This window comes from Acipenser ruthenus, chromosome 55 (genome assembly GCF_902713425.1).
Source record: "Acipenser ruthenus chromosome 55, fAciRut3.2 maternal haplotype, whole genome shotgun sequence".
Lineage (NCBI taxonomy): Eukaryota > Metazoa > Chordata > Actinopteri > Acipenseriformes > Acipenseridae > Acipenser > Acipenser ruthenus.
In genome coordinates this window covers 2,170,963-2,196,900 of record NC_081243.1, presented here as the reverse complement: position 1 = coordinate 2,196,900, position 25,938 = coordinate 2,170,963, and the positions used below count along the sequence as shown (strand labels likewise).

Sequence of the window (25,938 nt, the reverse complement as noted above, 5' to 3'; positions counted from 1 at the left end):
ACTGCTGCACACTTACCGCAACTTGTCCTTGCTCCTGTGTGAGGTAGGCACTGACATCATGGAGTGCTGTGACAGCACACGCCCTGCAAATACGAAGTCAAATCATCTGGAGGACATTTTTAAAAGTAGTCATTCCAAGATAAAAAAAATCTGGTCACTTTTAATAAACACTGCACAAAAGCACTTGAAACTGTTTTTAAAATACTGTTGTTATTTCTAGGAATATGAGTGTGCAAATTTGAAAAATTCACATGTTATATATCAAGTACTACACTAGGTTAAAGAAATTAGAAGATTACCTGTAGTATGGTTTCTTCGTAGGATGATGAACTCCACACACAAAGTGAACTCCCGGTCTCCATGTTGCTTGTGTCAGGAGAACAAACCGATCTCTTACCCAGAGATCATTGATATAATCATTTTTTAGCGCCAAAGTCAGTGTCCCTCCTCCATAAAACCAGAGTTCATCGTGTGTGCAGTTCATCAGACGGAGTAAGAATCTCTGTTTGCAAGCCATGCTTTTACACTGTCTCGCACTTCCTAGGTCATTTCAGATGGAGAGTGAAATTGTAACCAGCTGTTTCACATAATGGCTGACATGCTTTCAGCCAGTAACATGCTTTGACCCCAAAGACACCACTGGGTGAAATGACCCAGGAAGAAAAGCAGTAACAGACTTCCTGGACTGAGCTATGAAGATAGGCTGAAAGAACCGATTCTGCCTCGAATATTGAAGAAGGAGGGGGGACTGAAGTCTTTAAACTCTTGAAGGAGTTGACAGAGTTAACCCTTAGTCAATACTTTATATAGGACAGCACAGAAACAAGGACCAGAGGGCAGAGGGAAGGAGACACTTGTTCACACAGAGTGGTGAGGGTATGGAATGGGTTACCTAGTCATGTTGTTCAGGCAGAATCACTGAGATTCTTTAGACCCAACTTGAGAGAGTTCTATGATCAATCAGCTACAAGGAACAGGGTGAGGGCTGATGGATGAATTGTCTGCCCTCGTTTGTAAATGTTCTCGTGTTTCTTATCCACATGCAGTCTTCATTAAACTCATGTAGTACCAGATGGCATGACAGGTAACATGTATGGAATTATTTTGGTAGGTATAACCACTTTCATAGTTCAAATCAGCCAGAAACTCTAAAAACGTACATTAAACACATTTGTTTTCCTAAAATATTTTCTATTTATAAATTAAACTTTATTTAGCACAGATCTGATGGCTGAAACTGGCTAAATAAGATACCTAACAGTGCAATTCTAAAATTCCAAGACTGGGTACAGTACTAGCTTCTACCCCTTACACCAACAACTCTAATTGTATAATCCACAGCCTGGTGTTGTTTCTAAGTATGTAATGTGGGCATCATATGAAATCCTCCCCTGACAAACAGAAGCAGAGATGTATGTGTGTGACAGGGGGAGTCCTGTCGCTGGTTCTTGAGTGCATGTGTGCCTTTATGGAAGCAGCTGAGATGCGTTTCTAAGCAACTAATTGAGCAGGTGGGCTCGCACGGTGCCGAGTTGATTGGGAGGTCCTGATTGGCTGGGGGTGTGCCAGGGGAGCCAGCATGCAGCTCAAAAAGGGTCTGCGTCATAGCTCGAGGCTACTGCACGGCCACAGCCCTACAGACGGGCGCTGAGCCAAAGCTTGCTGTGTTGACATCAAGGAGGAGCGCGTCTGCTCCATGGCGAAACTCTTCACTCCAAGACGGTGCTCGTGAAGGCACTGCCCAGCCGAGGCCGTTTGAAGAGGCTGGAGTCGCCGTAAGGATGCCGGGACTCCGGGAGCCCAGAAGTAGGTCAGTTTAGGAGATGATGATCCCAAACAGTGTAGAGAGGGTATGCGTAGTGCAGTAGGCTCCTGGAGCAGGACGTTCCTTTCAGTGGGACTAGCACTCGCCTTGTGTGTAAACTTTTATTTTTGGCTTTCTTTTCTTTATTAAAGCCGGTGCTAGGATTACCATTGTTGGTACCCTATTGTTGGTGCCTGTGTTGTTATTAAATCTGCGGGCCTGTGCTCTGTGTCTGCCTCAGTATTATTCAGCGACAACTCACGATGTAATGTCGCCCTGTTACAGTGTGGCACTCACTTGCGTATCTTCATAGCCTCCTCATTGTCAGGTCTGAAGAACTCAAAGTTCTTGTAGCTTTTCACAGCATCCCGCCGATACTGGCCCACATTAAACACTGGAACACACCACAACACAGAGCGCTATTAAACAACCACTTGAAGAGTTTAGTTATACTACAATACATGGGGAACCATCATTTTTCTATAAACTTCTGTTTTACAGTCTTATTAACCACCCAGCTGTTTATCCCACGATTTCCACGTGCAGGCTCTTATATGTGCATCTGCAAAGTTTAACACGTCTTTTTAACGTGCTTCAATGAAAAAAATAAGAAATCTGTATTGTAAAAGTGTATGCAGTTTTGTTTTTTACTGGCAGGTGGCAGCAGTCCCTAAGAAATGTGCTTGACAGACCGGGTCATCTGTATACACACAGCTGAGAGTGAAAAATGGATGCCTGTGTATCTACAGCGAATAAAACGAGGAGATTTCTTGTAAGGAAGCCTTGTGAGGTTTGGTACTGGTCAAAACGAACTATTTATTTATTGTACCTACACTTAAGATAATTCATATAACAGCGCCATACACCTGTGCCTGAAACTGGGGAAGATACTGTATAGGATGTGATTGAAAATTTGCGATGCAAGTTTTCTGATGTTTATGTGCTAGATAAAGACGTTAGCATTGATGAGGGTTTGAAGTGTGTCTGCTTTGAAATCTATCACACAAAAAATAGTTTCTAAAAAGGTCACATGCCTGCACAAGTATTATAATGTTATTATAATGCTGCCATTGTAAAAACATATGTTATTTATATTTATATAATGCTGCCACTGGAAAAAAAATGATGTTATGTTGTGATCTATAGTATAATGCTACAATTGTAAACACATTGTTGTTATTTTGTTAGTTAAGTTATATTGAAATACTGTATTTCCGTTTTTCATAATCACAATAAAAAAACGTGTATTTAAAAAATATAGCAAAAACTGTTTTGGAAACTGTCCAAATTGCTTATTTGAGGGCTAAGAATGAAAAATCTGCAATAAAAATAAATAAAATAAAAATTAACATGAAAATTGCCCAAATCAGTGGCCAGCTGGGTGGTTAAACACATAGTGGTGTGTCAGCCATGCATAATAAGATTAGGTGGTGGCATGATAGGTGTGTATAATTTATTTCTTAGCAGATGCCCTTATCCAGGGCGACTTACAATTGTTACAAGATATCACATTATACATATATCACATTATTTTATTTCTTTTACATACAATTACCCATTTATACAGTTGGGTTTTTACTGGAGCAATCTAGGTAAAGTACCTTGCTCAAGGGTACAGCAGCAGTGTCCCTCACCTGGGATTGAACCCACGACCCTCCGGTCAAGAGTCCAGAGTCCTAACCACTACTCCACACTGCTGCCCCTAATTATAATACTGCCTGTGTAAAATAAGGTTGATAATAAAACTGATAACCTCAATTTTTAAAAACAAACTCCACCAACAGCACATGAACACAACAAAACACAGTCAATACCAAAACAAAAAACAATGACCTGCAGATTTAAAAGTTTTATCCACAGAGGACAGGGAGACATTTGAGCAGAACGATGCAAAAACAATTGGGTCTCAATCAGCAACTAGAGGCAGGCAGAGATGGGCCGAATGGACTCCTCTCTTTCGTAAATGTTCTTATGTTCTAAAACAGGGGTTGGCCAGCCCCGGTCCTGGAGAGCCACAGGGTCTTCTGGTTTTTGTTCCACCCAAGTTCTCAACTGCTTAAATTCAACCAATTCTTTTCTTAATTGGTCAACACTAACATTTTGTCCTGGTCTTTAACCATTGTTGATTTAAAGATACCCAGAAAACTTGCAGGACTGTGGCTCTCCAGGACCAGGGTTGGCCAGCCCTCTTTTAAAATAATAAGTTTGGTCCCGTTTTGATAAGTTGAAATATCAGGTGATGTTTTGCAGGTTGCTCATCGTTAAAACCTTAAGAAAGACATCTGGTCACTGGCTCATTCAGAGACACAATGAAACAAAGAGGCAATGAAAGGGTTAAACTACACAGAAAGGGCAGGAAGATTCCAGGAGCAATGCTGACTGAAGATAGTTTTCATTAGAAGCTCATCTGAAGTGTACCTTTGGTGGGCACCCCAATCCAGTTGAGGTAACGGGTCAGTTTCTTGGAGATGTAGGTCTTTCCTCTCGCTGGTAGACCCACCATTACAATCACCGTCGGGGAGTTTGTAAACTGGGGCACCGAGGCTGCAATGGCAAAAACATTCATTCAGATTACACTCTGATTTCCAATCTGTTGTAGTGCCGCATGTATTTTTTTTTATAAATACTTTTCAAATCAGAAACAAAAGATACAATGGTAAAAACGTTTTTTTAGACTGTGTAAATTAAACTGAAGTGTAGCACCAATTATGGGATAAGAAAATGCACATAGGCACTCGCCCTCCTGCAACAGAACCAATGCCAGCAGATAACACTTTTTTACAATTGTTTCTACAGTGCAATCACTCGGAGTGCTGCTGCTCTCATTCTGGGTTTATGACCCATCTTATCAGATGCCCTGGGAAAGTGCTTCGAAAAGCTCACTTTTATAAAATAGCTTTCTTATCTTAGTGGGTTTTAATGTAACTTTAAAATTCTCGCCTTTGTATTATGTTTATACTGTTATTTGTTATGTTATTTAAATGGTCTGTCTGTGGCAGTTGTATGTGCGACATGCTATACAAATGTATTGTGGTTTGTTCTTTTTTTCTGCAATGTACTGTACAGTGCTGTGATACTTTTGTATAAAAAGCGCTCTATAAATGCAATAATAAACTTAATCAACTGAGCAAGACTTTCCATTTCCCAGAGTGGATCCCCAGGTATTGTTCAAATAATCCTGCAGTAAAGACTGGCACCACTCTGTTTAAAAAGAGCAACCAGGGGACCTGGAAGCCATCACCAAAATGAGGATACGCAACATAGGAGCGCCAGCGACTTAGATAGGAAAACAGTTCACAGAAGCGTCCCGGATCATATGAACACATCAACAGAGCTGAGAACTACTCCGAATGATCACAGAGCTCATACGAGGGAAGAGTGGCCATACGAACACATCAACAGAGCTGAGAACTACTCCGAATGATCACAGAGCTCATACGAGGGAAGAATGGCCATACAAACACATCAACCGAGCTGAGAACTACTCCGAATGATCACAGATCCCATACGAGGGAAGAGTGGCCATACGAACACATCAACAGAGCTGAGAACTACTCCGAATGATCACAGATCTCATACGAGGGAAGAGTGGCCATACAAACACATCAACAGAGCTGAGAACTACTCCGAATGATCACAGAGCTCATACGAGGGAAGAGTGGCCATACAAACACATCAACAGAGCTGAGAACTACTCCGAATGATCACAGAGCTCATACGAGGGAAGAGTGGCCATACAAACACATCAACAGAGCTGAGAACTACTCCGAATGATCACAGATCTCATACGAGGGAAGAGTGGCCATACAAACACATCAACAGAGCTGAGAACTACTCCGAATGATCACAGAGCTCATACGAGGGAAGAGTGGCCATACGAACACATCAACAGAGCTGAGAACTACTCCGAATGATCACAGAGCTCATACGAGGGAAGAGTGGCCATACAAACACATCAACAGAGCTGAGAACTACTCCGAATGATCACAGATCTCATACGAGGGAAGAGTGGCCATACAAACACATCAACAGAGCTGAGAACTACTCCGAATGATCACAGAGCTCATACGAGGGAAGAGTAAGCTAGTTAATGGGGATCTCACTCTCAAGATAAACCGGTACAAATGGAAAAGGACGTTCAAAGTCTTCACGCTGAGTGTACTTTGCTCTGTATTGCATTGCTTTCATTACATGTACACCCTGTATCTGCTTGTCTATCTTTGTGTTACTATAGGTCATTTTCAGATTTATAAAAATGTTTCTGTTTGATTGATACCAGGTTAATTACAGTACAGTTTATGACCCTATACAATTTGTATACTCTAAGATTTACAATGTTTCTAATAATATATCATTTGTAATAGACTGAAAGTGATCTCATGGAATGTAAAAGGATTTAATAACCCAATCAAACGCCATAACATTCTTACTTGAATAGGAAGTGGCAAATTAAAGAAAGGATGGGTGGGCACAGCACTGCATTCTTCATATACTTCATCATTTTTTAATTATTAAAAAACTGAATATTAAAATAATTGATAGAAAATTAGATAAAGAAGGTAGATTCTTGGACGTTCATGCTGCATTGAAGGGTGTTATAGCTAGTGTGTATGCTCCTAATACAGTACAATAATATTGGCATTAATTTATTAACTAATTGGATTAATCTTCTTTAACAGTAGGGATGACTAACTCCTCCATAGATAACTTCACTGATAAAACTACAGAAAACCACAGAATTTCAAAAACTCATCTCAAACCTAATCACTTTGTGGAACAATTTAATTTAGCATTCTCATCATCAAATATCTCATCATGTCACATTATCTATTCACTGCTTTAATATGTCAGTATTAAAACTCAGTAGATGGAGATTCCACAATCCCTAATTAATGATTCACAATTTATTGAGAATATTAATAATGATAGAAATAAATTCCTTGAAATAAATAATACTGGGTCATTCCATGCCAACTCAACCACTGCTGTTGCCTGTCCGTCTCAGATTTTCCTAGAAAAATTCACCTGGGGGTTTACATGCTGAGTTCAGAAAAGATAGCCACTATTTTTTTTTTTAATTTCTCCTTCGACCTGTGACCTTGCAAAGGTCAACTTTAGGGCTGGGACGATAGTGTTTTTTTTTTTACTATTGATGCATCGTTTTCATAAAGACCTGATGCATCGTTTTCATAAAGACCTGATGCATCGTTTTCATAAAGACCTGATGCATCGATGCATCATTTTTTCATAATGCAAAAGAAATATTCCTTGCTATTGATTCTTTACCTTCGAAGAAATCTCCAGGACAAATACGAATATTAAGTTATAATCACAAAGCACTGTTCAATATAAAATAATCCACAGTGCTTACTTCACTCCTTGTAAACTCTATACATGTAGCTTGATACAAAGTTATGATTTACACACCTAATCTGGTATCGTACTCAAGTTAATAGATTCTTGTCTGATGTTTTCTTTCACAGTGACCAAATATGTAGTATTAATATCCCTCTTCCCCCAATCTGTCAGCATTTAGGAGATATTAGTGATATTTCTCGTTCACGCTCAGAGATTAAACTACTTCTCACTCTTTTAGTATTAGCTGAAAAAGCAATCCTTTGTACTTGGAAAAATACCGACCCTACCCCACTTGCACACTTAAGTTGTAGCTTCTTTCCTTTGCTGTCTTCCACAACAAAATCCCTGTGGTCACGGGCACATTCTTCAGGGGGTTTTGTGTGTAGGCATTTTTGTACATTTCGCCACAATTCTCTTTTAAATCCACATCTTAAGTGTAAGCCTCCATTCCTGATTGTAATCTCATTTTAAATCTTGCAAGCTTAGTCTCCAATAGAAATGTAGGAATGTGCTGACTCAGTAGTAGTTCAGAACGAATCAATGACAGATACAAGTCAGGAAGGCAGGGCATTGCCCAGCAGCACTGGGAAATGTATTATTATTTTTGTAGTAGGTTTTATTTTTTAATGGGAAAAGGGTAAAGTCAACGTGGATTGATTAACCATTTCCAGTGTTTTCCGGTGTTTATTGGCTATCCACCGATTTCATTTTTTTTGTATCAGGGGTGTTTTATCAGGTTTTATCAGTTAAAACCGAAAATCAGAAGCCCTAGATATAATGTAACTATTTACTGCAATCTTTAGATGAGAGATCGCAATGTATTCTGGGTCATCAAGATTATTTAAGTATTTATTTATCTACTTATTTATTTTTATTCTTTGTGCATTGTGTATGATAGAATGGTTAATTTACTATACCGTTTTAAATATGTACTTTTGCAATAACCAGTGTTGTCTTTGGAGGGGACTGTTATGTGTCTTTGTTATTATACATTTCAGGCCTGCTTTTCATCACAGGTCGTGTAGGTTGTGTTAACAGAGTTATGTCTTGGGTCTAATTGAGATCATGAACTAACACTGGTCTCCACAGAGTGGCAATCAATACCCCCCATTGTAGACTAGCAATCTCGCAACAGGAAGGGAAACTGTTTCAATAAACAACTCTCACAAAGCTTCCCATTGATTGACTGTTGAAGTGGAAGAATCACATACAGTATAAGACTATTAAAACCTTAAGAAACTGAAAAGCCAAAGCACTTGTCACTTAATAGCTATAATAGAGGTGCATCATTGATTGTATGTGGAGATGACCAATAATCTTGACTTTGTGTTGCACACTCATCTTCTCCTGTGATCATGACTTTGAATGTATCCCTCACCAAGCACATGGCCAATGCAACGCACCCTGTTGTGTGACACCCTCAGGGCATGAAATAACCGACAGCACCGGCAGCAATTGCATCAGTGCCCAAGCTGCTTGCCGCAATGCCTCTCAAATTAAAAAAAAATACTTCAAAAAGGTGCCTGTAAGCCCGGTCATCATTGCTGTCAGTGTCCCTCAGCACCAGCACATCTGATCCACAACCCGTTCACAAACCTGCTCAGCGTGAGCTGACCCGTTCAATTGAATTCTGTCTAATGTCATCAGGGTTGTGAGATTTCTGACAGAAAAATAGCGACCTTGTTCTTCAAAACAAGCCCAAACAAGCCCAAAACAATCGCAACCCATGTTAGAGTATGGGCGACTCTCAAATTCCAACCCGCGACTCTCAAATTCCAAACTGTGACTCTCAAATTCCAACCCGCGACTCTCAAATTCCAACCCGCGACTCTCAAATTCCAAACTGTGAGACTCTCAACTTCCAACCTGCGACTCTCAAATTCAAACCCGCGACTCTCAAATTCCAACCTGCGACTCTCAAATTCCAAAACCGCGACTATAAGCTACTAACAACCAAACGAGCAAGCTGGGCTGAATGGCCTCCTCTCGTTTGTAAACTTTCTTATGTTCTTATGTTCTTAATACTTAAAAATGCAACGGTGCAATATACATTCTAATTCCTTTCATGTCTTCAGTGCATCAATTGCTAATTTATATCGACATTTGAATGACCGTTGCTGTTTTGTAATTCGGTGTTATTCCACCTAAAACACCAACACTAAAAATGAAAACACAGTAGGTAGATAATTATTAGTTTTGCTCAAATTCTTACAAAAAAAACTGGTTTAGACATGGTTCAAGTAGCAGCTCCCTGCGTTATGAAACGAGTAGGAGAGATAACATCATAGTGAACGAAATACAACCTTGAGAAGTACATTGATTTCTGTTTTCATTTATTTTTGTGTAATACATTCTCACTACCTTACGTAGTTCTGCTTTTTAACTAGTAAAACATGTGCTTTCATAAAAGGGGTTATATGTGTTTGCTTATTATTATTATTATTATTTATTTCTTAGCAGACGCCCTTATCCAGGGCGACTTACAATTGTTACAAGATATCACATTATACATTATTTCATATTATACAGATATCACATTATTTTTACATACAATTACCCATTTATACAGTTGGGTTTTTACTGGAGTAATCTAGGAAAAGTACCTTGCTCAAGGGTACAACAGCAGTGTCCCCCACTGGGGATTGAACCCACGACCCTCCAGTCAAGAGTCCAGAGCCCTAATCACTACTCCACACTGCTGCTTAAAAACAGCATACCTTTTTTTTTTCTTGAATCGAGTGTCCAGCAATGCACCATAACAAAACTGTAAATCCTTTGCAAATGTAAATTTCAAGAACTGTGAAACTATATGAAGTCTCTCAAAAGTAAACATCTAACATTATGTACATCCAGCTGTTTGATCATTTTTTTCCAAACCCACATTGTTTGCACAAGTTGTACAGGTTATAGCACTTAGAAAACTACAGTTGCAAAGAGGCTGCAGACCGAACAACTGACATCGCTTATTTGTGCTGTTGTATTCACTAAGGCTGTATTTTTTCACAGTGAGCATGGATTTCACTTTTTCCATAAATTAGAACCAGTGCCGTGTAATAATAATAATAATAATAATAATATCCAATCATCTGTGAAAAGAATACTATTTTAAACATTTAAAAATGCATTGATTAAACGTTCGCTTCACCAGCAGACAACCTGTTACATGAAAGCCAGTTGAACTTGCTTACCCTAAATTATGAAACACATGGCATAGAGGGTTTAAAAAAAGCTTTAATTACAGGACACAGGACACAGACAAGCACTATATTTAGCCCTTGGTGACTGGCGAACCGAGTTCAGTAAAAATACCATGAATATTTATTTTTTGCCAAATTACCCTTTGTATTTTTTCATTATAAAAGTTTGTTGTTTTTAAATTTGATTTTTTATACCACTTTATTTTTACATTGGAAAGTGATCTATATTTTATTTTTGTAATAATTAGTGTGTGAATCACTCAGAAAACATTGATTTATGTTTGTTTGAATTCAAATGTCATCAACATAATAGGCTCTCTGTTTTTCTTTTTTGTTGTTTTATGAGTGAGTATGAAATCGCCTTGGTGCCCTTGGGTTGGATTTATGTTTTGCCTTTTTGCCCCCTAGAACTGCCTTGGTGCCCCTGAATTTTCAGACCCAATGAAGGCAACACTGCCTTGCCCTTCATGACCTTAACTTCATGCCCTGCACCCTGCACACCACACAGCCATGCCTTTACCAGGAGAGACCCTCTGGGACCCCTGCACTCCCCAGACTGTGTGTCTCCCCCTGCACACCACACAGCCGTGCCTTTACCAGGAGAGACCCTCTGGGACCCCTGCACTCCCCAGACTGTGTGACACCCTGCACAGCACACGGCCGTGCCTTTACCAGGAGAGACCCTCTGGGACCCCTGCATTCCCCAGACTGTGTGACTCCCCCTGCACACCACACAGCCGTGCCTTTACCAGGAGAGACCCTCTGGGACCCCTGCACTCCCCAGACTGTGTGACACCCTGCACAGCACACGGCCGTGCCTTTACCAGGAGAGACCCTCTGGGACCCCTGCATTCCCCAGACTGTGTGACTCCCCCTGCACACCACACAGCCGTGCCTTTACCAGGAGAGACCCTCTGGGACCCCTGCGCTCCTCTGACTGTGTGTCTCCCCCTGCACACCACACAGCCGTGCCTTTACCAGGAGAGACCCTCTGGGACCCCTGCGCTCCTCTGACTGTGTGATTCCCCCTGCACACCACACAGCAGTGCCTTTACCAGGAGAGACCCTCTGGGACCCCTGCGCTCCTCTGACTCTGTGTCTCCCCCTGCACACCACACAGCCGTGTCTTTACCAGGAGAGACCCTCTGGGACCCCTGCACTCCCCAGACTGTGTGACTCCCCCTGCACACCACACAGCAGTGCCTTTACCAGGAGAGACCCTCTGGGACCCCTGCACTCCCCAGACTGTGTGACTCCCCCTGCACACCACACAGCAGTGCCTTTACCAGGAGAGACCCTCTGGGACCCCTGCACTCCCCAGACTGTGTGACTCCCCCTGCACACCACACAGCAGTGCCTTTACCAGGAGAGACCCTCTGGGACCCCTGCACTCCCCAGACTGTGTGACTCCCCCTGCACACCACACAGCAGTGCCTTTACCAGGAGAGACCCTCTGGGAAGCAGTATCTTAATCTGCTGCTGCATAAAGTTAAATAAAACGGAATACAAATAAACCCTTCATATATTTAGGCCACATCCAAACTATGGTTTGAACAACAACAATGATCAGGATATTATCGTGATTTTAATAGTGTGGCCTCCAAATTATCATTTAGTTTTTTTTACTAAAAAGCTAAGTTTTCACAAAACGTCATTATCTTCAAACCCAATACAGACCTCATGGAACATGGCTAATACATTATTATTCTTCCTTTGATCCAAGCCTGAACCACTTCAACATCAATAGTGCCTTGCAATCCTCAAGCAGCACAGCTTAACAGGGTGAATAACCTTCTGGCTATTTATACTGCAGTGCTTGCTTATCCAACAGAAACTGCAACTCTGTACTCTGATGAAAAGATAAGGTTTCCTAATCATTGCATATATATTATTCAAACCTAATGCTTCCTCTCCAACAGAATATCTATACTCAGGATGTTGGATTCAGTTTAATTTCCTACACTTTTAAACCTTAGGATTAACCATGTACCCACTAAATGCTGGGAAACCAATAAAAAAAGCCACCTGAGAATCCCTCCGCAGTCACTATTATACAATCTACTATAATGTGGATGACACTACACAGCAATGCATTTCTGTGTGCATGGAAAAGAAATATAAAATAATACCCTTACACTGCACACCCCCTACTGTATTAACACTGCACACCCCCTACTGTATTAACACTGCACACCCCCTACTGTATTAACAGTGCACCCCCTACTGTATTAACACTGCACACCCCCTACTGTATTAACACTGCACACCCCCTACTGTATTAACACTGCACACCCCCTACTGTATTAACACTGCACACCCCCTACTGTATTAACACTGCACACCCCCTACTGTATTAACACTGCACACCCCCTACTGTATTAACACTGCACCCCCTACTGTATTAACACTGCACACCCCCTACTGTATTAACACTGCACACCCCTACTGTATTAACACTGCACACCCCCTACTGTATTAACACTGCACACCCTACCGTATTAACACTGCACACCCCCTACCGTATTAACACTGCACACACCCTACTGTATTAACACTGCACACCCCCTACTGTATTAACACTGCACACCCCCTACTGTATTAACACTGCACACCCCCTACCGTATTAACACTGCACACCCCCTACTGTATTAACACTGCACACCCTACTGTATTAACACTGCACACCCCCTACTGTATTAACACTGCACACCCCCTACTGTATTAACACTGCACACCCCCTACTGTATTAACACTGCACACCCTACCGTATTAACACTGCACACCCCCTACCGTATTAACACTGCACACACCCTACTGTATTAACACTGCACACCCCCTACTGTATTAACACTGCACACCCCCTACTGTATTAACACTGCACACCCCCTACCGTATTAACACTGCACACCCCCTACTGTATTAACACTGCACACCCCCTACTGTATTAATACTGCACACCCCCTACTGTATTAATACTGCACACCACCTACTGTATTAACACTGCACACCCCCTACTGTATTAACACTGCACACCCCCTACTGTATTAACACTGCACACCCTACCGTATTAACACTGCACACCCCCTACTGTATTAACACTGCACACACCCTACTGTATTAACACTGCACACACCCTACTGTATTAACACTGCACACCCTACCGTATTAACACTGCACACCCCCTACTGTATTAACACTGCACACACCCTACTGTATTAACACTGCACACACCCTACTGTATTAACACTGCACACACCCTACTGTATTAACACTGCACACCCTCTACTGTATTAACACTGCACACCCTACTGTATTAACACTGCACACCCTACTGTATTAACACTGCACACCCTACTGTATTAACACTGCACACACCCTACTGTATTAACACTGCACACCCCCTACTGTATTAACACTGCACACCCCCTACTGTATTAACACTGCACACCCCCTACTGTATTAACACTGCACACCCCCTACTGTATTAACACTGCACACGCCCTACTGTATTAACACTGCACACCCCCTACTGTATTAACACTGCACACACCCTACTGTATTAACACTGCACACCCCCTACTGTATTAACACTGCACACCCCCTACTGTATTAACACTGCACACCCTACTGTATTAACACTGCACACCCCCTACTGTATTAACACTGCACACCCCCTACTGTATTAACACTGCACACACCCTACTGTATTAACACTGCACACCCTACTGTATTAACACTGCACACACCCTACTGTATTAACACTGCACACCCTACTGTATTAACACTGCACACCCTACTGTATTAACACAGCACACACCCTACTGACCACACTAGCTAATGCATGCAATGACCAATGTCACAAAAATTAAACAAGACACAATTGGGACTAACTTCAAACCCCATTTTTAAATCTGCTAGCTTAGCACATTTTATATCCCAAGGAGTTTCAAAGTGGGTTTTATGGTCACAAATCTTATGAATAACAATGCATATAATTTTCAATTGGTATTCATTTGGAGTTAATTAAAATGTGAAAATTCAATTAAATGTAACTTGAAAATATGAGATATAAAATCTATTGCAGTCATTATTTTAAAGTGGTACCCCAAACCATACTCTGGAATAAGTGCCACTACAACTCTGGCCAAAAGTTTTGCACCACCCTAAACTCATTTTGCTTCATAAAGTCGAATGTTGCGTTAACATATTGAGTTACATACCGCTTTGAAATACTGTACTGCTACTATGGCTTCTGGCAGACTTTTGCAATATAATTGTGTAGTTTCTTTGATTACATGAGGTTAAATAAAAGTTCTAAATTATGTTCACGTTTTTTTTTTTTTTTTAATTATGTCTTAATCCTAAAATTCCATAGCTCTAATATTGTAAAGATCCAATGTGCACTGGGGCTTATTGAGAACAGTTTTTACCTGGCCCATTTATTTTACATTTCATATCTTCTACGGCTGATCATTTAGAGACATCAGTAACATGAAACAGTACCATGTTATGTATCCATTGTAAGTACATGTAAAAATGTAAGTTTGACATACAGGAATATGCTTTCAATACCCCCAGATTATGATGCACTCAATAACTATGAGCTAAAGAAGGTTAGCAAGTTGCATCACAATTGGACAAGCGGTTCTAAATTAAAATATAAGTCTGACACAGAGACCGTCAGACAGACAGCCTCCATACCCCCCAGACTGTGACACTTGTGACACTTTGTGCAAAGTTCATAACAAACAGGCAAGTAGATCCGATATGCAAAACTCTAAATGAAATCTAGAATGACAAGCAGCTCCATACACCCTGAGATTCTGGTACATTCAGTTTAGGTTTGATACATTCATTACTGGTAAAGTAGCTCTTCAACACCCCTCAAGGACAGGCATCCTATCAGGGGAGAATAAGGACCCTGTGAAATGAATCCTTGAATGCCAGGGGTACTTCAGGATGAGGGAGCTACTCAATAGATCGCTGACTCTGCCATTCCGGTCATTAAAAGCTAATTGAAGTCCCAGGAGTTACTCACACCCCCTGCGTCTCAGCACCTGGGTGCTCATTCCAGGCACCCAGATCTTCTGTAGAGGCGTCTGGGTCAGCTCAGCCTTCTCTTGTGACATCGTGGCTTTGAACGTATCCATCAACAAACTTCAGAAATGCCTGACTGTCCCAGCAGCTGCCAAACTCCGTCTGTCTTTTATTACTCGACAGATCTGAAACTAGACTCCAGAAGCCACTGGTTGCAAATCTGACAAAACTCACAGGGCAGTTACTGACAGTGGTGCAGCATGAGTGAACCTTGCATCCCAATCACCAGACATGTGGAGTCCTCACTTGGCAGCCTTCACTTGCACGTGCTCGCAATACCTGCTCCCACATGCGCTGTGCAGGACATGAACTCAACAAACTTTCACAGATCGTGATTAGCATTAATCATTGAATACTTCAGTGTACTTAAGGTACAGTTGCTAATATGGGTCTGTTCTTTTCCCCCCTTGTGGGGACTTGTTTTACGTTTATGTGTCTGTTTTGTTTTTTAACCATATTTGGAGGTTCGTGATTCAAACATGTTGGTTTGTACCAGCTGAAACTACAGAAGCACCAGTGACACCTGAGTAACTCCTACCTAAACAATACATAATCTTAATAGAAATCGGCAATGTAACAGAAGATATTAACACAAGTCATTAACTTCATTTAAAGTTAAGCAGACCGCGAAGCATCCTCTGGAAATTCTAGGTCTGCCCCCCCATTCACATTTGCGGTTTAAGGCGCCTTTGTGTGTTCACATTTATGGAACGATAGCCTGCACTCAGAATGGAAGAGCTCCCAGGATATACAGTAATGCTTGATTTGTAGCAGATGTTTCTTATTAATATATATATTTTTTTCAATGCAGCACAGTATCAATTTTATCGTATATATATATATATATATATATATATATATATATATATATATTATTGAATATTTTGACATAATGTTATGTTGTGTAGCATTCACAGGTATAGATATTTATTTTCGTAATGGATACTTCACTCAGATTGAAAATGACTACAGATTGTACATACAATGACAGCAGTGTGGAGTAGTGGTTAGGGCTCTGGACTCTTGACCGGAGGGTTGTGGGTTCAATCCCCAGTGGGGGACACTGCTGTTGTGCCCTTGAGCAAGGTACTTTACCTAGATTGCTCCAGTAAAAACCCCACTGTATAAATGGGTAATTGTATGTAAAAATAATGTGATATCTGTATAATGTGAAATAATGTATAATGTGATATCTTGTAACAATTGTAAGTCGCCCTGGATAAGGGCGTCTGCTAAGAAATAAATAATAATAATAATGACTGACATTCACAAGACAAGCTCACGACTGACCACCAAACCCTACTGCTCCCTCCTGAGGGAAGGCATGGCATTACATAACCCCCAGCCACGCCTACTCTTAACAGGATTAATTATTCAATAACTGGTTACACCTGGAATCATTTTATATGAAAATAAACTATAATTTAACATTCATTTCATTTACAATAAGCATTCATATATTTTACATTACACATGTTTCTTCTCATTTATACGCATTTGTGTAACCTGCATGAATACCGTCTTTGTCTACAAACACGATTGTTAACTATTCTATTGCTTACTCATTATTACTGTCATTGTTATTCTCTAGTCCCCAACCATTCCAAGTAAAGACTGAATATTAGCATTACCCCTTCTCTTGGTAGATTACTGAACATAACAAAACCCTTGTCCCACATATATAGCTACGGCAACTTCATTGCCCTAATCTAAATACAGCAATACACTGTCATATATCAAATGCTCATAAACATGCACAATACATAATAAACCATGTCTCTAACACCAGTAGAACATTAACAATAATAATCACAATAACAAGCTTGTGCTACATGAAACGATTATTAATGTAATCTATCTGTCTATTGTTGCTTTGATTAATCAATTATTCAGATAAATACCACACATCACTCTAGCATGCTGAACCGTTTAACAGGTTTGTATGCACCCAGTGCAGTATATATCTCCAAATGATTGCACTTCCTTTGCGTTTCAATTTCAGCAACAAAAAATACTCTAAAAGAAAGTATTAAATAAAATAACAGAACTGTGCTGCATACAGAGCAAGTCACTGTGCAAGTGTTTCCATCTGGAGGAAGGGAAAAAATCCTGTCCCTTTGACTTTCTTTGCTTCGCTCCTTTTGGAGGAAAACCTGGTCCATTGGAACCTGGATTCTGAGACCTGGAGTCTGAGTCTTTCGTTTTCAGGTTTGAGGACAAACTAAGACCTCACGTCCACCATTTCATATCTATGGTTTACGATAATATATAATATAGATAGCAATTAAACCATATTTTGTGTTTTATTTTATTGACTGTAAAGGTTATGTATTTAATCACACGCTGCTCAATGTAATGTAAAGCATCCAGAGATGATCAATAACAAAAGCAAGAAAGGTATCAACATACCAATAAAAAACACACAAATATATTGTTGTTTTTATTCTGAATCGCAAAACGAAAATCGCCATGTGGCCTGGGGGGAAATCTGCCAAGACAGCGGCAGACTGGCTTACAAATTGAATGCAGGTGGCACACACAGCACAGGTTTTCTGATGCAGGTTTGAAGGGAGAGGGAGTGTGTGGGGAGAGGGAATAACCTGATGGAGGAGGAACAGATTTTGATCTTATTGTAGAAAACTGGAGAAGTGGGCACATGAAATATAAAAAAGAAAAAGAAAACTATATAAAGGAATACTAATCCCACCGTCTCTGCATTCACTATCTTTATATATTTTTTCTTTTTCTAGTTATTTTAGCTCTGGGAATATCTTGACACTTCAGCATTCAGCTTTTCCACATTTACTCTCTTTCTTAAAACTGTGTGTTTGTGTGTGTATTGGGGGAAGGGCTCACATCACCTCTTGCTTCTGCGTGCTCACTGTCTGTTAAAAAATCACCTGCACGTGGCTGTGTGAACAAGGCTGAAGCACGCTCTGTCTTTTAATTGATGAATCAATGATCTTACTATTTGTGGATGAGAAGAGTGTTTTATGTTATTTATTTCTTAGCTGATGCCCTTATCCAGGGCGACTTACAATTGTTACAAGATACCACATTATACATTACACAGATATCAGCAATCTAGGTAAAGTACCTTTCTCAAGGGTACAACAGCAGTGTCCCCCACCTGGGATTGAACCCACAACCCTCCGGTCAAGAGTCCAGAGCCCTAACCACTACTCCACACTGCTACCCTGTGTGTGTGTAAAAGCAAGCAGCTGAAAGAAATGATCGATATTTTAATGTAAAGACCCACACTTCTGTAGCTATGTATATTATTGCGTGCAAAATAACCAATGGTGGCTGAATATGCCAAGTCGTCAGCATTATTGATCATTACTGAGATCCACAATCCTGCAGTTTTTACATAAATCTCTTAGTTACTAAATAACAGGAAGAAAATGCAATTGTGACAAATTAAGCTTAATTATGAATGCACTGCAGCTCGTATATTATGTGAAAGAAACAACCTGAATGTTGACCCGCTGGATTTTCTTTTTTTAAATTTAATATTTTATAATTAAAAGTTGTCTGATGTAGAAATAATTACAATTCAATACTGATCCACTGCCATCTTGCCTAGCAGAGCATTCTCCTTTCTATTTACATTTAACTTTCGCACGCGTGGGAGTATGGGAGTGTCTTCTGAGCTATGTAACCAAATTGGTCACGTGATACAAAAAGGCAGCCCTAAGTCTGCTTTGCATTCATATATATATGTAAAGGCTGGCTCTTGTCCTGGATTCCTGCCTTTTCTATTTTGGAGCGTTCACATATAAGAAAAGATGGCCCTGGGAAAGAGTTACACTGGCAACACTTGTATACAGCAAGATGTTGTTGCTATGTGACTGACTAACCTAGCTACAACTCAGACTGGCAGACTTTCACAGCATACAGTATTGAAAAGAAAGTCTCTTGGATTGCCAAAATCCAACAGCAGTCTATAATACTAATAAATACCAAACTTGATTTCATAGTGGCTGGTTTTATAGACCCTGGTTAGTTTTCCTAAGGTAAAGTCCAAGCAAGATTAGTCCTAATCAGGGTCTGTGAACCTTTTAATACAGGTTACTGGATGGCAGACATTTGGGTAACTTTGTACCATCTGGATAAGAGAATAATCTTGTGACTTTTGCTAGCAGCCAAAGACGCATTTGTAAACGTACTGTAGTAACAAAAGCATTGTTTGTTGTTCTAAGACGTGAGGGCTTAATGGGTTAATCAGACTAGTTGTGTGAGGAGGCACAGACATTCTTGTAATCTCTCTTATCAGCACAGGGCAGTCAGGGAGTCTCTCTCAGTTCTCAACACAGCATGTAGCTTTTAACCCTGGACAGCAGGGAGTTTTCTGAGGCACCAACCCCCGTTCCTCCAGGAAAACCTCATGCTGCTCGGGATAAGAATCTACAGAGAGGGGCATTTTGCCTACAAGGTGTTTTGTTTTTTTTACTATGAAAGTTGTTTCACCTTTCATGGAACTACAATAGGGTACAGTTGTAGTATTTTCCCTCATTGAGTTTGATCCATGTGTACTGAATCTATGTAGATCTACTTGTGCAATTTTGCTATTTTTACTACTTTGGTTCCATTTTTGAATGTGCAGTCTTTAAACCGCTTCAGTCTTCAGTGTGTTATTTAGCATTATGAGATATGTTAAATATTAAAAGGTGATCATGCTTGAAGATGGTGCTCACGTTAAAAAAAAAAAACACTGTGAGGGTGCTCTTGAGTGTGCAACTATGGGGGATGAACAACTTATTTAACCAGTTTGGAGCAGGTTTGGCAGGATAGTTTAATGAAAAGTCAAGTATTCTTTGTCAGACAGTGATTAGAACAGTAAACAGGATCCTAATCTAGGTGAAGTACAATACGCTCTACTTCAGTTCTATGTTTACTGGCTTTTTGTATAAATAATTTTATCAATTGCTGATAAAGACAAAAAAGAATAGTTTTAGCAATTGCGGTTGAATAGTGCGATTGTTAGATTCCTAACCCTTTTGCAGCCTCCATGGGCTATGTTCGATTACCCTAGTGGTCTTTGGGTAGTGCCATCGGCCATGGTTAAGGATACGATTCACGGTGGTCACCCGTGAATTTTGCCATGTTTTCACTCAGCATGAAAACAGGAAGTGAGCAGTACACGTCTGTGAAAGTTAAAGCGGTTAGAAAACGTCAAATAAAAGATGAATACTTACACAGAACTACAAATAAAAGGTATTATATGCTAGAAACTAATAGCAGTGTGGAGTAGTGGTTAAGGCTCTGGACTTCTGACCAGAGGGTCGTGGGTTCAATCCCTTGTGGGGGACGCTGCTGTACCCTTGAGCAAGGTACTTTACCTAGATTGCTCCAGTAAAAACCCAACTGTATAAATGGGTAATTGTATGTAAAAATAATGTGATATCTTGTAACAATTGTAAGTCGCCCTGGATAAGGGCGTCTGCTAAGAAATAAATAATAATAATAGAGTGGCTTCAAAGTATTTTGATTAATTCAGGGGCAAACAGAATTTATGCGAATAAAATAAAATAAAAACTGTTGTAAAAAAAATCGCAAGGCTTAATAACATTATTTAATATGCAACTTTTTACACACAAAACAGATGGCACAAGACAGCTACCGTATTTCAGTTTGAGAATCAAAGCCCCTCATTGGCTGAACAGGTTAACCGGTAACAAGGAGGAACACCGATCTCCCTGATGTGGAAGGGGTGGGAACGGGCGGGGCGGATGGGATTGATTGACAGTTTGCAAGTGCATGCATCGAACAGATAAAAAGCACATCGAATGACAAAGTGCACACCGAATGGATAAAAGGCACACTGAATGGTTAAAACTCATATTTAATGTTTGATGCTAGTTTTTAACATTCGACTGTTGCATTTAACATTCAATACTTGCATTAAATATTCAATGTTGAATTTATTATTTGATGTTAATTTAACATTTCATACATGAATTTAATATGTAATGCTAGTATTTATTATTTGATGCTAAAATTCAATATTCTTAAATTTAACATTTAATGAGTTGTCATTCATTATTTACTTTCACCTCCCGTAAGTGCCTTACCTACCTGCCTTGCGCACTCTATAGTTCTCATTCTGCCTGCAGCTGGGTTCCCACCTTGTCTGCAAGTTGTGAAGAGGAAGAAAGCCTTTCAATAGGAGCCGTACTTGCAAACTGGCTGCAAACCACTGCACTATATGGAACTGCCAAGGCTATAATATTAATATTACTGAGTGACCCTCCCCCCCGTTCTGCAAAACATTAGAGAATGTGTGCTGATCGGCCAAGCTTGTGTCCTTTACCAAATGTCAGCTCAAATATTCCCAGGCAAAGCTCCTGGTCATCTGATCTGTTAAACGTTAACCTTTATGGACACTGGCTACATTATCACAATCTCCAGGGTTAGGGTTTATAGAGCCTTTTTGCCTTTGTAGCAGTGGATTACTTTGAAAAACAAGTATGCTGTATATGCTGTACACCACGACTGTATAGAAAATTTATTTTGTAAATCTCCATAATCTACATCTGCAATAAGAGCCATCAGTATCATAATGTAGATCTCCATAATCTACATCTGCAATAAATCTGAATGCATAAACAAATCCTGTGATTCTGATGCTCCCCTTGTAAAAGTTTATTACAGTAAATTGGCATGAATGTAATGTGCATTTAGCAATGCTTACCGTGGTTTGTCATGTTTCTAAAGATACTTTACCATACCTCACTGGGCTTTACAATGTTTGTAAATGATTTACCAGTTTCACTATGTTTTGGGGATGCAAGTCAGATCGGTTGTGTTTTTTTTTTTTTTTTTATGAGAGAGAGAGACATTAAACATTTTGTATTTATTATTTTCCTGGTACCACATTGTTGCCGTGGTAAGAGGCAAACCACATCTGAGTAGAACTGCAGCTCGTGAAAATGATTTCAATCAATATGCTGATAGAATGCAACAAAAAAAGCAAGCAGACAAATTAAACTATTTCAGTGCATACACAGAGAATCGTGGAGTCTGGAACCAACTCCCCAGTAATGCTGTTGAAGCCGACACCCTGGGATCCTTCAAGAAGCTGCTTGATGAGATTCTGGGATCAATCAGCTACTAACAACCAAACGAGCAAGACGGGCCGAATGGGGCCTCCTCTCGTTTGTAAACTTTCTTATGTTCTAAAATGAAGCAGTCTTAATAAAATAAACTGCTCTACTCTCATTTAAACAACTTCCAGATATTTGTCTGCATAATCCCTTTCGCTTCTTTTCCAGTTTGACAGTGTTTCAGGATCTCAACTAACATGTATTTCGCTGTTTTAGTCAGTTTACGATTGTTTCGTTTTTTATTAGATCTACACAGAGTAATAACAGAAGCAACACTCTACTTTTTTCTTTCTTTTTAACTCAAACTTCCACTTCAGCTTTTCACTTCTTAGTATGCGGTTTAGGTTCAGGTGTGCAGGCCCAGTGTTTGCCTATGTCTGCTAGTACTAGCACCAGCACCTTCCATCAACAAACCTCTACACCCAGATGAACTATAGCCCCTTTCACACTGTCATGCGGGTCCGCTACAGAATTTCACACTGCTTTTTGAAGAAGGCAGGTCAACCTGGGTGTCAGAAGCAACTACACAGTGTGCGTGTGCAATGCCTTGGCAGCAGCAACATCCACATGACCACCCTTTCATCTGTTCAGCTTCTCTGCATTGAATTGTCAACCCAAATGATGATTAGCGCAAATGTTTCTTCAACCTTGCTGCAAACTGGCTCATAATGTGTCTCAAGCAACAGAAATATGGCTAACAGAACAAACAGAAATGTTGCTTATGGAAATGAAACCTTCACGCAGACGTGGCTGTTTGTTATTTTGTCCGCTTACAAACACCCATCATGCATTTTGTCTCGCTCGACCCGGGTCAAAGCATGTCGACCCACATCCTAAGGTGGGTCGCTGCCGACCCGGCTAGACCCAGGTACGTCGTTTCAGGTACCCAGGTACGGGCAGGATTGTGACCCGGGTAGGAGCACCAGTGTGAAAGGCGTTATGAAGCAGGTGAGTCTTGTCATAACGTTTCATTTACGTTACTATATTAAAATTATTAAGGGATGTTAATATGAATAGTCTACAAGCAGAAAAAATGCGTGATGAGAGCTTGAGAATGCCGCAGGATTGGTGCTGAGAATGCAGACGCTTTTTCATTGCACAAAATCATTTTCGGTTTCGGTTCGGCATGGGATTGTATGCATGTTGGTTTCAGATCAGTTTCGGTTTGGGAAAATCATAAGCGTTATTACACTTTGCTATCCATTTACCAAGGTAAACTTATATAAGTGCAGCAGTGTGGAGTAGTGGTTAGGTCTCTGGACTCTTGACCCTCCGGTCGTGGGTTCAATCCCAGGTGGGGGATATTGCTGCTGTACCCTTCAGCAAGGTACTTTACCTAGATTGCTTCAGTAAAAACCAAACTGTATAAATGGGTAATTGTATGTAAAAATAATATGATATCTTGTAACAATTGTAAGTTGCCCTGGATAAGGGTGTCGGCTAAGAAATTAATAATAATAAGGGTACAATGCCCTTTCTAAGCAGTTGGTAGACAGTGCCTCCTTAAATACCCCCTACTGTTAATTCAATTTTTTGCTTAACAGGACTCAATTAAAAACCAGGTCTAGTCAATAGCTTTAATCAGTGGCTGATCTATATACAACATTAATTTAAATGATCAATATGAACTGCTCCTATGTCTACAGACAAAAACAGCACGGTGCCTGTGGAACAAAGCACTTACCCCAGTTATCTTTTTGGAAAGTGGAGAAACACGCGTTAATTAAAAAAATAATAATCATTGTACAACCTCAAGGTCTCTTTTTTTGTGACAGAAATGCGATTGTCTCCTTTAAAAAATAGGAGTTACTTTTATACTATCCCATACTGTAATAGTACAAGTATACTGTAGGGATCGATTCATTTAGGAATAAAATAACACAAGCTCTGTCTTTCTTTAAATCTGTCCCGGGCGGGAACTGTTTTTTTTTCAAAGACCATGACCAATGAAAGCACAGACACACACTGCCACGCACAGACACATACCGACACGCACGCAGCTGGTCTAGAGTAGTTCTCTCTTTATAAATGCAGCAGAATCTTAACCTAATAACAAATATGAAAAACAAATATGAACGCAAAAAATACATCGGCACAGTATTGTTGTAGAATCTTGTAACAACTGTAAGTCGCCCTGGATAAGGGCGTCTGCTAAGAAATAAATAATAATAATAATAATAATAATAATAATAATAATAATAATAATAATAATAATAATAATAATAAAATGTGTTTAGAATGTAAACGGTGTTTTTCAGAGAAAGCATATTATACTTTGTTTACCTCAATGTACCTGCTGAATACATACTGGGTTAGAGTCTATTTTAATATTCTAATCACTATTAACGATCGAAATTGACGTAGCCCTCATACTGCTGCAGCAACAACATTATAAATCAGCCTACTTCTTAAACACAAACTGGACCCCATATTTCCCCCAAATCGTGTTTTAAACACATACTGATTTTTTTTTCTTCATTATTGTATTATATGTTGTTGTTTTCTATACTTTACTAAATATTTTAAATAGGCGGTGTAACCCTTACATAACCCCCCCGCCCCGCATCATGTATGCGGACAGCACTTAAACAAGCGTGGCTGCTCAAATCTGACTTTACCGAGGAGTCTGTTGCAACCGGGTTCACCACTTGCACATATTCATCACAAGGTGACATTTTAACAACAGCGCAATGTGAAACACATGCAAACCAAGAAAAAATTAATGACGCAGCTGCTTCACTGCTACAATTTAGCTTCCCTTTTTTCTACTAACCCCGTTGGTTGAACAGTTAAATAATATTAGGTATTATAAATCGGGATTAATAATAATAATAATAATAATAATAATAATAATAATAATAATAATAATAATAATAATAGCCACTTACCTTGTGGTCGGTAACACAGTGGTGTTGTTATTGCGTTGCCTGGTACAGCCATTGTTTAAAGCTTATAACCCCGAGCTGACCGCGGAGAGATTTGAATTCATAGCCCGTGTAATGTGTGCCTATAAGACCCTTGGTACAGCTCGTGTTCCCTTCTTCGTGCGATAGAGACTGCGCGGTGAGGCTTCGGAAGCCACGCGTTTAATGTGCAGGCAGCAGCAGCAGCGTGTTCCCCTGCTTCAGAGACTTCCAGTTAACCTGGTCTCCTGTCTGGAAAACTTGTGCGAGAAGTCTCCACAGCCAAAGTACAAAAAGATAATGAGGTTTGCTTAGACTCGTGCAATACCCCATATGTTTCTCTTGATATGGTATTTGTATTCATTCATTTTATTTGTGCAACGACTACACCTCATTTCTTGAGACGACTACATGTCGTCACAATACAACGTCCCGCCTCTTCATTTCAAAGCAAGCAATAATAAAAGACAGAG

At 40.1% G+C, this 25,938-nt stretch overlaps 1 protein-coding gene across 3 annotated transcripts in view; it reads right to left on the bottom strand.

The window, feature by feature from the left end:
• The window catches only part of LOC117401677 (6-phosphofructo-2-kinase/fructose-2,6-bisphosphatase-like), a 52,933-nt gene extending 26,995 nt beyond the window's left edge, over window positions 1-25,938 (bottom strand). The window contains exons 1-4 of one of the 3 annotated variants that reach the window (XM_059017218.1): window positions 25,451-25,938; window positions 4,223-4,348; window positions 2,102-2,198; window positions 17-83 (exon numbers count right to left, since the gene is read on the bottom strand). In XM_059017218.1, the coding sequence (XP_058873201.1) occupies window positions 17-83; window positions 2,102-2,198; window positions 4,223-4,348; window positions 25,451-25,502 (342 nt within the window). In that variant the 5' untranslated portion in view covers window positions 25,503-25,938. The other 2 variants (XM_034002471.3, XM_059017219.1) reach the window with 2 other exon arrangements.